This window comes from Macrotis lagotis, chromosome 6 (genome assembly GCF_037893015.1).
Source record: "Macrotis lagotis isolate mMagLag1 chromosome 6, bilby.v1.9.chrom.fasta, whole genome shotgun sequence".
In the NCBI taxonomy this organism is placed as follows: Eukaryota; Metazoa; Chordata; class Mammalia; order Peramelemorphia; family Peramelidae; genus Macrotis; species Macrotis lagotis.
In genome coordinates, this window is record NC_133663.1 from 67778274 (window position 1) to 67792957 (window position 14684).

The 14684-nt window shown below is 54.4% G+C and overlaps 1 protein-coding gene across 1 annotated transcript; it reads right to left on the minus strand.

The window, feature by feature from the left end:
• Positions 1–6938: 6938 nt before the first annotated feature.
• Positions 6939–12508, minus strand: GMPPA (GDP-mannose pyrophosphorylase A). Its single transcript, XM_074191290.1, has 12 exons — positions 12328–12508; positions 12119–12216; positions 11741–11844; positions 11331–11517; positions 10973–11032; positions 10518–10648; positions 9365–9499; positions 9140–9237; positions 8944–8990; positions 8627–8719; positions 7604–7772; positions 6939–7238 (listed from the first exon to the last, which is right to left on the minus strand). Exons 1-12 carry the CDS (start codon positions 12365–12367, stop codon positions 7138–7140), a joined length of 1263 nt encoding a protein of 420 aa, XP_074047391.1. The 5' UTR covers positions 12368–12508; the 3' UTR covers positions 6939–7137.
• Between the last annotated feature and the right edge of the window lie 2176 nt (positions 12509–14684).

A 14684-nucleotide genomic window follows, 5' to 3' on the forward strand; every position in this document is an offset into this window, starting at 1 on the left:
GTTCTTACCCACCCAACAACCTCTGCACCACAGACCAGTTCCACTATTTCCCAGTCTTCCCATCACCTGTCTCCCAGCTCCACGGAAATGTCCCCATACACTCAACTCCTCATGCCTTTTGCTTATTTACCTCATCTGCCACCATACCCCCACTGCTTCTATAAAACTACCCTCCCCAAGTCCCATCTTCTTAACTCTTCATCCCTGGTTGCTCCCCCATTTTCCCTGTAGCCCCCATTCCTTCTCCCCCCACCTCTCCGCTTCCCTGCCTCTTCTCTGCTCTCTCCCTGCCCGGCTGCAGTTGGGTGATAATCTCCCTCATTTAGCCTCCCGGCTGCTTCCCCGGCTCATTGCCCAGCCGGTCCCTGGGGCCCAGCCCAGATTCCTCCCCCTCCCCAATCCCTACAGCCCATCCTCCCCTCCCCAGTCCCTTTTTCGCTTCCCCTACATGAATGCAGGCTTGTCCCACATCCATGTATACAGCCCCCCATCTCTGGAAGTCCTCTTTGAGGGGCACCAGGGTCAGCTGGAACTGGTGTGGCCTTGGACTAGCTTAGAGGGGTGGGCGCACCCTGAAGAGCCTGGTTCTGAATGAAGAAGGCATCTCCTGAGAGATGACCTGGCTCTGCTGGGAGTTAGCGTCAAGCCCACAGGGTATGTTTCCCTGTTGTGGAAGCGGGCAGACATTCCAGTCCGCCTCCCCTTTACCCCCACCTCCCAGAAGCCCCCCCCCCCCCACCGATGATGGACTGGGCTCTGAGACAGTGATTAAAGAAAAATAGAAGGTGGACTGGAGAGGGAGAGATTAGAGGAGGGACATCTGCACAGCTAGGCTGGGTGACAGCACTGGGAGCATCGGAGGAGGTGGGGAGAGGAAGGGGAGGGAGGGACAGAGAAATTCATGTTGGGGGGACAAGCAGGTAGGTAGGTTCAGCACAGTTGGAATGGGGTCCATCTGAAAACCTGTGGTTCAGTTCTGGCAAGCTGCCTGAAAGGAAGACCCTGTGACCTGAGAAACAGCTGCAAAGAGCTCTATTCAATCCCCCTGAGCCATGTCAATCCCTTACAACTGCCCCCCTTACACACAGCTACACCCCACCAACCGTCACAGGGACCACGCAGGACTCCTCCCTGGGACTGCCCCCCCTTTTAGGAGAAGAGCTTCCACCAATCTTCAGAACTGATGGGGTTTTCTCCTCCCCCACCCCATACTAGCCTATTTTACCACCACCACCCCAGTCCTTCCCATGGACTATGGTCCCCGGCCCCAAGCCTCTGGTGTGACAGAACTGATCTCTTCCCCAATAGGTGTATTTGCCTCCCCACAATGAAGGGCAGAACAATCGTCATCCCCCCGCCCCCCACAAAACAACCCACTTCTCTAAAAGCCCCTCCACTGCAGGGCTTCATTTTTCTCTCCCTTCTTCAGGCCGACTCTCATTCCTCACCTCCAAGGATTCCCACCCTCTACCCCCACGCCCGTTCAGGACACCCCTCCCCCAGGGCTTCCCTTCCCCACCAGCCCCTAGTGATCCCCACTACCTACCCAAGGGGGGAGGCGGTGCTGAGGCAGTGCCCTGGAGTGGGGAGCGGGTGGGAGGGGATGGGGGGGACAGGCTCGGGCTGGGCTGGTGAGCGGGGCTGGCGAGCTCGGCGGTGACAAACGGGCGGTGCGGGGGCCGGGGGGCGGGGGGCGGACGGCGGCTGATTTATCTGGGTTATTTATGCCGCGGACGAGGCAGGAGAAGCGGTTAATGAGAGTCCCGGGGAGGGAGGGCGGGGAGGCCGGGACGTGATCTGAGGCGACTGAAGAGGGTTAGAGTCCCGGAAGGAGCGGCTCTGCCCCCCAGCCCACCCACCCTGGCAGCACCCCGCCTTGCCCCTTCCCGGGTCCCGCACAGCCCTCCCTAAGCACCCCAAACACCCCAATCCCCTGCTCTGGGGACCGGTGCTGCCCCCCCACCCAACCCCTAGCCTCCCGAGGAGCCAAATCCACTCCACAGTGACTCAGTCGAAAGGGGTTAGAGCCAAGACTTGGGGAGTGGGGGGAGGGAACTACCACACTGAGCTGGGGAGAAGAGCCAGGGCAAGGGGGGAGGGAGAGAAGAAAGACAGCCATAGATGGACAGAGACAGAAAGCAAGGACGACGAGATGGGGAGAGACCAGAGGCAAGAGATATTATTGAGAGGGATCCAGCTGGAAAGAGGTCAGAAATAGAGATGGAGTGGATGGGAAACATTGGAGAAGATGGAGATCAGAGAGAAGGGGTGTAGAGGGAAGGGTCAGAAGGAAATGAGAAGATGAAGGAAAGGTCAGATCTGGTCGGGAGAGAGATCAGGGGATTCAAAGGGAGTAAAGCTCACAGAAATGTGGAGGGAGGGATGGGGTGCAGAGGAAGAAGTCAGAGCTATGAAGTAGGGGTGCAGAAGGAGAAGGTTAGAGAGAAGTGCAGATGGGAAGAGTTAGAGAAATAGAAAAGCAGAGATGTCAGAGAGATGGAGTGGAAAGACAGATGGGATACACAGGGAAACGTGGAGCACAAGAGAGAAGTGAGAGGATGAGAAAAAGATGGGGTTCAGAAAGGGAAGTTCAGAAAGATGAGGTGCAGAAGTCACATAAATGGGGTAAGATGCAGAGCTGAAATCAAAGACATAGGGTGGAGGAAGAGCTGAGGTGCAGCAAAGAGGTCAAAGGAATAGAAGTAGGGGGGAGGTCGCAGAGAGATGAGGGTTCAGAGAACGGAATGAAATTTAGGGGTGACAAAGGAAAAGATGAGTGTCAGAAGTGGTGGAGAAATAAAGAAGGAAAAGAGGTGAGGTCAGGGAGCAAAAGGGAGTCAAAGAAAGCAAAAAAAGAGAAAGAGGTGGGGGAGGAGGGAGATGGAGAAGGAGGGGGAGAGGGCTTTGCAGCAGTGAAAGCTGCTGGGAGAAGATAAGGCAGCAAAGCAGCAGGAGGGATTAAAGCTCTAAGGGGCAGGAGAGCAAAGGGAGGGGAGAAGAAGGGAGGAGAAAGGATAAAGGGAGGGAGGGAGAAGAGAGGAGAAGGATGGAAAACCAAGTGAAGATCTGGAAGGAAAATGGTGGGGGAGGGAAGTGGGTCTTGATTTAATCTGTGTGTGGTGATTGTGTGGTGTGTGTGTGTGTGTGTGTGTGTGTGTGTGTGTGTGTGTGTGTGTGTGTGTGTAGACAGGGAGGTCAGGGGTGGGGAAGAGAGAACATAAGGGACAGGAAAAGAAAAAGGAGAGAAGACAGAGCCAGATGCTTGCGGTTAGACAATCAATCTGTAGTGATTTGGGGGAATGGAATGGGGAGTCCTTCAGAAAAGGGAAAAAAGAGGGAAATCTCCCCATCAATTGGAGAATTGCCTCTTCCAACCTCCCAGGGAAGCTTCAGTCCAAATAAAATAGAGTCCCAGAGATAGATGGATGAACTGCTAGAGAAGGACCTAAGGAAAAGAGAACCACAAGGGTCTGGGGAGTAGGGCAGCTGACAAGGGAGGCAATTTGAAGCTCAAAGCCCAGAACTCTTTCATACTCCAGAGAGCAGCTATTGCTCAGGAAGAAGGATAACAGAACCTACATTGCTGAGGGGCAGGTGCTTAACCTTAGGGGACATGCTAGAAAAGTGAAACAGAGAAACCTAAGAAATAAGTTAATTCAGGCTCCCACCAATTCCTTCAAGAGTCAAGGGCAGACCCAAGGTGAGGCCAGAGATGTAGTCAATACCGATGGGGATGGTGCAGAAAGGTTGGGGGGGGGGGGGAATCTGTCTTTAATATGATTATGCAAGGAGGGTTGGCTGGCCTTCATGTGACATGTGAAGGTGAGGGTGCAAGTGGTTGTTACCCCATTTTGCTTCCCCTCTTCAGTGCTTCTAGCACATCTACCCAGCAATTTGGGGTTTGAGAGCTAGCTGGGATGCTGCCTCCCCCCCCAGCCCCAAAACAAAAGAAGCTAATTTTAGGAACAGGGTATACTGTGTTTCCCTGTGGACCCAGGTCCCAAGAGAAGTAGAGGGGAAAGAAGAAGGTGCTGAAGCAGGGAACAGACTAGTGAGGAAGGCATAGGGGAAAGGAGGAGAAAGAGTGGGAGAGAAAAATGAAGGTGTGTGAGCCTGTCAGAGTAATTGTGTGTTTTTGTCAGTTTTCACGTCTGTGTCTATCAGTACATCACGTTTGTGTGTCTGTCAGGGGGTGTATCTGTGTTTCATTGTGTGTGTGTCAGTATGCCTCTGTGTCACAGTGTGATTCTACGTGTCTCTTTCTGACTTGGGGAGAAAGCTTAAGGGGAGGGATGGCCCCGGAACTGTCCCTTCCCAGCTTCCTCCCTCCTTTGGGGGAGGCGGGGGGGGCTGCTCTGGGTGCATCCAGCTGTGTTCAGTGCTGATGTGGCAGATGTGGAGGAGCGCCCAGCTGTGCCAGCTTCCATAGGGTGGTGGAAGGGGGGTGCTGCAATCTGCTCCCCAGCTAATGGCTGCTAAGTGCTTGGGGGAAGGAGATGGGGAAGGGAACTTGGAGCCAGGCTCTGAGTAACTTAGTTGTTCAGTGAGTAGGGTCCGAGGAATCTCAGGCCAGGCTCTGCTCCCCTCTCCTCCCGTATCCTCCAGCCTGGACCTCGGTTCCTGTCTTCATCTTGAGCCCAGGCTCTCTCTGACCCACCTTCTGGGTTGTGTCTGCTTCCATCCCAGAGCAGTGATGTCCAAATCTACCTCCCTGTGGAATCCTGTCCCTACCTCTTCCCATGTGTCACCCCATCCCTCTCTCCCGCACTAGTACTTTCTCCCCCTCTCTGATTTTACAGAATAATCTTTTTATGGAAAAGGAGAAGAGCTCTAATGGCAAGATCGCTCACCTCCCCCGCACCGCTCTCCCCTCCTCCACCCCTCATCAATCTACCCATCCCCATCTTCAAACCCTGTTCCCAGGATCTTGTGTTCTGTCTCTCTACTCTCCATTACTCACCCACTCCCTCCTATTCTATGGCCTAGTAACTTCCCTTCACCCCAACATTCTTCTGTCCTGGAGGTCGTTTCACCCCAGGTTGGAAACAAGAAGGAAGCTGGGTCCCAGTAAAGAATCTTTCTTCTCAGTTCTCTCCTTCTGTCTCCCCATACTAGTCTACGCTCTCCCCTCTGTTCCATGCCTTTCTCTTCCATTGAAGAGCTTGTCCTGCCCCCACAGGAACATAATGTCGCCCCCCCAACTCCCACTCTAAAGTGAGAGATGTGGTGTGAGGAAAAGAGCTGAGGTTCCCTCCCATTCCTATTCTCTTCCTTCAGCCCCCAACTCAAAATGTCCAGATCCCTCTCTCCCCCTTCCACCAATGAGTGAGACTGTGTTGTGTATGTGTGTGTGTGTGTGTGTGGTGGGGGCTGGGGGGTGGGATTGTCCCGGAGGCCAGGGCCTGACACAGACTTATTGGATTTCACGGTGTTTTGCTGAGAAAATAATTAAATTATCATATTTATGATGGAGCTGCCATGGCCTCTACCAGTCACAAAGAACAGCGGGGTCAGTAGGGGAGGCAAGACCCCAGTCCCATAGACTGCACCCCCTCAACTCCCTCCATACATAAGGATGTGGGCTGCACCTGGGAGGGAATTCAAGTACCAAGCTGAAAACTACAGCTTCATTCCCAAATGGGGAGAAAAACCTTAGGTTTTAGAGGGAAAGGGAGGCAACAGTGAGGACAGAAAGGTAGAGACAGTGATAGGGAAAGTGGTGGATATTTCCTGTTCTCCCTTCAGGAGCAGCCTGTAGGGGTTAAGGGCCAGGAAAACACATTTTCCATTCTCCACAGCAATCTAATTTCTCTGAACCCCTGAATCTTGCATTTGCCTAGTGGCTGGCCTTCAAATGGGTCCCTCAAAGTTGCCCATATTCTGAGTCTCCCCAACCCTACTCGTGCCCAGGCTTTGGCTCTCCAGTTGGCAACCCTCCCCAAAACATACAGGCTCCTGCTGCTAGTACCCCTCCTCCTCCCCACTCCCTACCCCCCCCCCATTCTCTTCGGGTAATTAGATTCCTCTCAATTAGCAGATTACGATCATTACCAGCTCATCTGGCAACTAAGCTCCGAACCCACAGCTGGGGGAAGGGGGAGGGGGGAGCACATAGGGGTCACAGGCACTCAAGGTGGGGGACAAAGTTTTTTGTTTTTTTTCCCCCAAGTTCAGGTCCTTTGGTGTGGGAGATGAAGACGGGTCAGGGCAGGGAAGAGGGTGATGACCAGAGTTAATCACAATAGTTGCTGAAATTTGGCCAATAGACTTCCTTGCCCCCACCCCGTACTCAGCAGTACCTCCCCAGTGAGCCACCCAGCCATGGCAGCATCTCCCACCCCGAGTCCAAGGAGCAGAAGATGGGGACACAGAGAGATGGAGTTAGAAAGCAAGCTCTCTTCTCTGCTAACAGTGCAACTTGGGTAGCAGATGGAGCTAGCAAAGCGGAGAAGGGTGGGGGTTGGAGTGTAGCTCCCAAGAAGGGGGAGCCTGTCCATAACACACTGGGCCAGGCCCCAATCTCCAGTCCCAGCTTTTCCCCAATACCAACCAACTAGCCACCCTAGATGCTTCAAACTCTCCTTGGGAATCCTTCTGCTCCTAATCAGAGCCTGAGGAAAGCAAGGACACCACCCACAAAGGAGAGGCTCAACAATGGGGGGGAGGGCAACAGTTGGGGTTTGAGAGTGGAATGTTTACTGGGTGAAGTTTTTTTTGGGGGGGGGAAGACAGGATGGGATAAGAGGCAATGTGTATCTCCCTCCTGAGCAGCAGAAGAAGATGAAGGGGGGGAGATTTACCACGAATCCAGATTCATTATTCATGAGCCTGCAGTCCAGAGACTCCAATTTAAATGCTAATGTGCTTGGGGGGGGGTGGGGGGGGCCCTGACTCAGCTGCCCCCCTCACTCCAGTCATAGGCGGGAGACAGTCCTAGCTCCGAGGTTCATCGGGGTTTATTGGGAGGTGGAGAGGGAGGAGTGCCCTGGCCACCCACATATCTCCCACAACCCCAGAGTACCAGTCAGTTGAAGGTTCAGCTCAACTGACTCCATTTCTTCTCTCCAGAGACAGGAGTCAGGCCGAGCAGCAAGGCTCATGGGGGAGGAGGGGGCATCCTTCCCCAAGTCCCCCATTTCAGAGGATGATCTGGTTGGTGAAGCTCCGGCTCAGCTCCTTGTGTGGCAGTACAATGGAATTCAGGATCAGAACCTCAGCAGGGATTCTAACCCGGCAACCTGCAGGGTGAGTAAAATGGGCACCAGAAGACATCAGGAAAGGAAGGAAGAAGGATTCAGGGAAGAGCCAGAGGTCACTGGCCTCTGGGAGGGACACCTATCTTGGGTGCCCCAGTCTACTTCCCCTAGCTTGGGCAGAGAAGGCAATGGAGGCTTGTTAGAGGAAGTGTCCCTTACAAGTTGGCAATGCCCAGGGCCATTTCTATGGGTGCTCCCACTAAGCCACCTCTTCAGCACAGAATGGGTGACACACACAATAATGGCAGTTTCTTATCTCATCAGGACATTGGCAAACAGCCACAATCCTAGACAGTCTCCCCCAGCACCAACCCTTCCTCCCCACCACAGGGCACCAATTCGCATACCTAGGATGGTGATGGCTGGCAGCAACTTCCCATCCCGGAAGAGGCTCTCACTGTCCATCCGAGCCCGAGGATCATTGGGGTTGGGGTCATTGGGAGTACCCTCCACTCGGGCCCATCGTCCTACTGTGCTCCCCCAACCTACAATGCTGTGCAGTACACAGGTGTGCTCCTGGGTTGGGGGGGGGGGGAAGATTAGGGAGCGGGGTAGGAGACTGAAAGGCCTCAGCCCTCCAACCCAAGAGAGCTTCCTGACCCCCTGGACCCCTCCCAAGCCCTTCTTTCCTTCCTAAATGCTGAGGCCAAAAACTCTGCTCACTGGTGCCTCTTATGGACATTTCTGTCTACTGTCACACCACCAGGTTCAGTCTGAAAGAGAAGTCACAACCATTTATCCTCCTTCCCTGAAAAACAGCACACCACCTTTCATGGTTGTTTTTTAAGGGTTTTCTGATAGAAAGGACAAGAAAACATATAGGAAAGTGTTTCAAAAAGGGTAAATCCCAATGCCCCAGGTCAATAGCAAGGCCTCACACTTTTTAAGGACCTTTCTTCCTGACTCCTCTCAAGTCAAATCTTCAGCTTTGACCTCAAGCTCCTGAGGTTTCAGTCTTGTGGGAGGCAGCCAGGGCACCATAGATTGGAGTCAGGAAAACCTGAATCTTGCCTCAGATACCCACTAGCCATGTGGGAGGGACCCTAGGTGAACCACTTAATACTTAAATTGGTAAAATGGGGATAATAATAGGACCCTATTGACAGGGTGGTTGTGAGGATAAAAGGAGATAATATGTGTGAAGCACTTTGCAAGCTGAAAACACCGTGTAAATGGTAGCTATTAGGAGCAGTAACCAGGACTGAAAGGAGGCTCTGGTCCAGACCCTGATCCCTTCCAAGCTCATCAAGCAAGGACTAAAGAACTAAAGGGCTGTGACTTCCAATGGTCAACTCTCCTCTCTCTACCACCGGCAATACTCAGCCCTCCCATGCCCTATTTTCTTACTCCTCACAGTCCCCAGCCCATACCTGAAGAGTAGCTCCATGGAGGACAATGGACTCTCGGAGTCGAACCCCCTCCCCTATGGTCACACCTTCCCCAATGGAGACATTAGGACCAAGCTATGGAGAGAACACAATGTTAGAGTTGGAGATTATCTAGGACAAGCTTTTAATTTTACATATGAAGAAACTAATACCAAGAGAAATGGGGGCTTAGATGAATCACATAACTAGTCACATAACTAGGTAGGGGCAGAGACAAAAACCATAAGGGGAAACAGAGTCCAGTGGTCTCTCCCATTGTTTCCTCTCCCTATGCTCCCTGGAACTATGACTCTACTCACCACTGCAGTTGAAGCCACCTTAGCTGTCGGGTGGATAAAAACATTTCCTACAAACAAAAGAGAAAGCCTGGGGAAAAAAATATACCAAACCAGCCCTAAGGAGGGGGAAGGGGAAAACCTGGGGATCTCTGATGTAGAAAGATATGAAGAGTTATGTTTCACTTAACAGGGGACTCCAGGGAGGAAAAAGATATACCTCGGATGCAGGGGCCTCCAGGGGTGAGCTGGGTCAGCCGTTCAGGGTGAGTGAGTTGGTATCGGTTCAGATAGAGGCGAGAGGCATAAAGGGCAGAACTATGGTGAAAGAAAGGAGTTCAAAAGCAAACAAGTCCTGACCCCATCCCCTTCCACCCAAGCTCTCTCCATATGACATCTCCAAGGTATACTCCAATTGCCATCTCTCCTCCTAGTCTCTCCATACCCTGCAGATTTGATTTGACTCCAGATTCCATCAGTGAGGTGGACGTAGATCTGGCCCTGTCCAGAGAGTGCTGTGAAAACATCCTGCTCTAGCCGGATAGTCCCTGCCCCAGGCCAACTGCCAGAAGAGCCGTCCCTAAGGGGAATCAAGGGAGAGTGGGGCTCAGGGGATGTGGGGGTTTGGTGGTGATGTCTGAGGAAGCCCTTCACCCTTCCAAGAACATTCTCTAGCCCCAGTGTGAACTGTCCACATTCTTGGGCACTTTCCAAAAATCTGATGGCCTAGAATCATACATCAGATGTGTCAAACATGCCTGTGGCCCAAAAGACTCCCAAATTTAACAAAATACATAAAAATATTATATTACATAGATAATATTCATATGTGGTTTTCTTAGTCAGTTGCAGCCACAGAGATGCTTCCATATGGTATACTAGCCCCCATTTCCATTAGAGTTTGACACCCGCTGCCCTATAGCATGTCTGGGGATATGTTGGAGATGAGGTCATCACACCACTATCCTCCATCCTTCTCCTCCCATCACATGCAGCCCCAACCCTTGGGAAAGCCTGGGGTGGGAATGACCAAAAAAGCTGGATTCCCCTTTGCCTCTGCTACTCTTTTCCTTATGTACTCACAGGCCCTAAAGTCAGACTCAATTTCTATCCCTTCCCCTGTCCCTTGATTCAGAGATAGACACTCACCCCAGATCAAGGCAGCTGGTGAGGCCAGAAAGAGATGAAGAGGGAGATGGCAGAGACAAAAGACACCAGAAATAAACAGAGAAGCAAAAGAAGATGGAACGACAAGCTGAGGCAGAATAAGAATGGTAAACGTGAAGGAATGAGGCATGAACAGGGGCTACATGAGATGAGAAAATGGATGGAAGAATCCAATAGAGAATGAAGGGACCCTAGGGTGCTGAGATCAGGGAACAGTATGATTCAGGAACAATCCCAGGGATGGCTAGGGGGTGAGGTGGGGCTCTAAGGTACCAATTTTTCTGAAGCCACATGACCAAGAGGAGGTAAACCCAAAAGGGAAGAGGGTGGGCAAGATGGAGAGGGAACAGGAGCTGGAAGTGGGTAGACAGAATGGACCAAAAAGAAAAGGAGCAGGAGGCTGGAAAGGCTGGACTTGGGACACATCTCACAGTTGTCGGTCCTGTTGGTTTCGCTGGAAGACATCTCGCAGAGGCTTCAAGGCTTCTGGGGAGAAGAGGTAAATGCCGCAGTTGATGATGTCACTCACAAATGTGCTTGGTTTTTCCACATAGTGCAAAACCTAAAGGTGATGAGAAGAAATGAGGCAGGGGAAGAGTTGCTCCCAAGATTTATGGTCATGTCCTGCTGAAAAGCAGCAGAATCAACGAGGCTCAGAAACCAAGGGCTTCACTTTAGAACAAATGGTGAGAAGGATTGACTGCCAGGCTCCCCTAAAGACCTTGGTGGTGCCACTGGGGTTCAGGTTTGAGCAGAGCTCCCCCTGGGGGTAGTTGCTATGATTAGCAGCAAAGAGACTGACTGTTAAGGGAACACCCTACAAGAAAAAAATGCAAACAAAATTCCTGCAGGGTACCGACAGAGAGCCCCCAAAGGAACTCCTTACCTCGTGTGTTTCTGGATTCTCCACAATGCAGCCATAGTTGAGGGACTGAGTCCGGTTCGCCTAGGAGACAAAGACCCATGAGCAGCAGGCAGGGCCTTGACTCTGTCTGCCATCCCTTATAGCTGTGACACCTCCACAATAACAACCGCCAGATTAAGGGTGCTACTTAACTGTGGCCTTCCGCATACCTCGCCCAAGGAAGAACAACAAGAGAGTACCCAGGGGTGAGTGGCTTCTCTAGTGACTTCCCCAAGTGAATGCCTCTTCAATTTCTTAAACAAAGTCAAGCCCTTCCCCTCCACCCCCCAGTGCTACTGACCCTGGCACCTCCCTAAATCATTTCCCAAGTCTCTCTCACCGTAGTGCCCAGGAGCAAGAAAGGATGGGGCTGACGTCTGTGGGCTTCTAGCATAGCGTTCAATGGGAAGTCTGAGCAGACATCTGCATTAAGGACGAAGAAGGCTTCCGGACCCCCAGAAAGGATCTGGTCTCGGAAATGATACAGACCACCCCCTGTACCCAGAGGGGCAAATTCCTGCAGGTACCTGAAGCCCAGAAGAGACAATGAGAATCGCATCCTCCCTTGGGCCTAAGCCCCTGACCCATCTTAATGCCTGGGACATCTCCACTCAAATCACCCCTTCCTATTCAGACTGTGGAAATTCAACGGAATGAAAGGTTCCCACGGAGGGTGATAAACTTACAGATACCTAAGTGGCCCCCGCCTGAAGGGCACTGAGCCCCAACCTCCACCCCCTCCCCGGGCACCTGATGGGAAGGTTGAACTCCTGCTGAGCAGCCTCCAGGAATCGCATCAGAGCCTCATCTGGTTGGTAGAAACCAATGAGGAGAATTTCCTGCATCCCTTGAACCTTTGAGGGATAAGGTGAGGAAGAGAAATATTTAGGGTTCTGGGGGAGGAATGATGTCGTTGGGCCCTTCCCACAACCCTCTAAAGCGGATGCTGCTGTTATCTGCATTTTACAGTTGGGGAAACCGAGGCAGAGACGACGTGATTTCCTTAGAACCACACAGCTGGCGGCGTCTCGAAGCTGTGTATTTGCCTTTTTTCAGGAAAGACCCTCCTCGTTCATTTGCTCCCACCCCCCACGTTAGCCGGGCCCCCCGGGGCAGGGCTGGGGGTACCTGGGCGCAGGCCTCTATGTGGTGCTGGACCATGGGCACGCCCGCCACCGGGAAGAGCGGCTTGGGGACTTCAAACGACAAGGGCCGGAACCTCGTGCCTGGGTGGGGGGAAAGGGGCTTAGGGTCCCCCCGCCCCCCCCCCTCGGCCCCCAGCCCAGCCCGCCGGGGTCCCCCCGGGGGGTCAGGCGGCCCAGCCCGGGGAGCCTCACCCTTCTGGGGGCCGCCGATCAGGATCACCGCCTTGAGCATGGTGGGGCCGCCTGGTCCCCGCAAGCCGCACACGGACGGGGCGGGCCCCGGGGTGCGCGGGCCGAACCCCACAGACCCTGCGCTCGGGGGTCCCGGCCTCCCCCCACCGCCCGCGCGGGAGCGCGGAGGGGGCGCGCACGCACACGCGCACGCGCACGCGCGCGGGCAGGGCCGCGGCCCGACTCCCGGGTCCCCGCCGCCCCTCACTTCCACTCGCCGCCCCAGAGCCCTCGACGGTTCCCAAATGCTTCCGCACACGTGTCCTCTCGGACTGCGCGAGAACTCCGGGAGAAGGGCCTGCCGGGAGTTGTAGTTTCGGAGGGCGAGCCCGAGGGGGCGGGGCGAGTCCGGAGAAGGGCGGGGCCTCCGGAGCCGCGGGAGCCGGGGAGAGCCTCGGGGCCGGGGAGAGCCTCGGGGCCGGGGAGAGCCTCGGGGCCCGGGAGAGCCTCGGGGCCGGGGAGAGCCTCGGGGCCTCCGGAGCCGCGGGAGCCAGGGAGAGCCTCGGGGCCGGGGAGAGCCTCGGGGTCCGGGAGAGCCTCGGGGCCCGGGAGAGCCTCGGGGCCCGGGGAGAGCCTCGGGGCCCGGGAGAGCCTCGGGGCCGGGGAGAGCCTCGGGGCCGGGGAGAGCCTCGGGGCCCGGGAGAGCCTCGGGGCCGGGGAGAGCCTCGGGGCCCGGGAGAGCCTCGGGGCCGGGGAGAGCCTCGGGGCCGGGGAGAGCCTCGGGGCCCGGGAGAGCCTCGGGGCCGGGGAGAGCCTCGGGGCCCGGGAGAGCCTCGGGGCCGGGGAGAGCCTCGGGGCCCGGGAGAGCCTCGGGGCCGGGGAGAGCCTCGGGGCCCGGGAGAGCCTCGGGGCCCGGGAGAGCCTCGGGGCGGGACAGTCTCCCTTACACTAGGGGAATCGGAGGGGCGGAGGCCCAGAGACGGGGTGCCGAGCCCCCAAGATCGCGGAGTCAATGGGTCCTCCGAAATCCAGGGCCACCCCCACCCCCAGGGTCCGAGGGGCAGCGGGGACCCGGCTCAGAGGGCAGGCGCCATGCAGGCAGGGCAAGGCCAGAAAATGGCAACCCAGCGTGGAGCTGTCAACTGGCAGGAGCGGGAGGGGGAGGGAGGAGGAAGAGGAGGGGAGGAGGAAGAGTAGGAAGAGGGGAAGAGGAGGAAGAGGGGGAGGAGGAAGAGGAGGGGAGGAGGAAGAGGAGGGGAGGAGGAGGAGGGGAGGAGGAAGAGGGGGAAGAGGAGGAAGAGGGGAAGAGGAGGAAGAGGGGAGGAGGAAGAGGAGGGGAGGAGGAAGAGGAGGGGAGGAGGAAGAGGAGGAAGGGGGGAGGAAGAGGGGAAGAGGAGGGGAGGAGGAAGGCAGGAAGAGAGAGGAAAAGTGGGAAAAGGAAGGAGCAGGAGGAGGCAGAAAAGGGAAAGGAGGAGATAGAGGAGAAGAGGCTATCACAGGGCCATCTGGACCTGAGACTTTCTTGTGATGATGGAGAGTAATAGAACCGAAGGAACCTTAGAATCGATTCTATTCCAACGAGTCATCAAATCATAGAGTTAGAGCTAGAAAGGACCTTGGAAATCAATTCCCTTTCTCCATTTCGCTAGCGAAGAACAGTCACAGACCAGCTAACGCACTTGTCTTCTCTCCCTTTATAAGTAATAAATGCTTCCTTATTGAAGATGAAAAATCTTTGGTTCAGAGAGATAATAACTAGTATTTCTATAGCTCTAAGGTTTGCATATAGTATTTTCCATATATATTTCCTTTTTATTTTGGGTTTGTGCAAGGCAATGGGGGGGTTAAGTGACTTGTCCAAGGTCACACAGCTAAATAATAATTATTAAGTGTCTGAGATCAGATTTGAGCTCAAGTCCTCCCGACTCCAGTTCCGGTACTCCATCCACTGTGCCATCTAGCTGCCCCTCTATTTCCTTTTTTACATGCCATTTCATGTGATCCTCATATCTCTAGGAACTAGATGCTATCATTATTATCTCCGGTTTACAGATGGGAAACAGGTTTAGAGAGGTTAGGGTGACTTGCCTAGGACCAGATAGCAGAATACAAACGACTCCAAGCCCCCCAAGCCTCACTAAGTGACTTTCCCAGGTGGAACAGCAATGTTATAGGGCCTCCACTGAAACCTCTGCTCAGTGATCTTTTCCGCTTCACCAGGTTAACTGCCTAAGTTCTAAAACCCTTCCAGCTCCGACATTCTGTGACACACCCCCCTCCGTGATGTGGGAGGCGGAAGGGCTGGGTCCAGTTTGGGAAACCGGACTGACTGCCCTCTCCCTATCTCCCCACAGGAAGATGACACGGGGAATCGGACC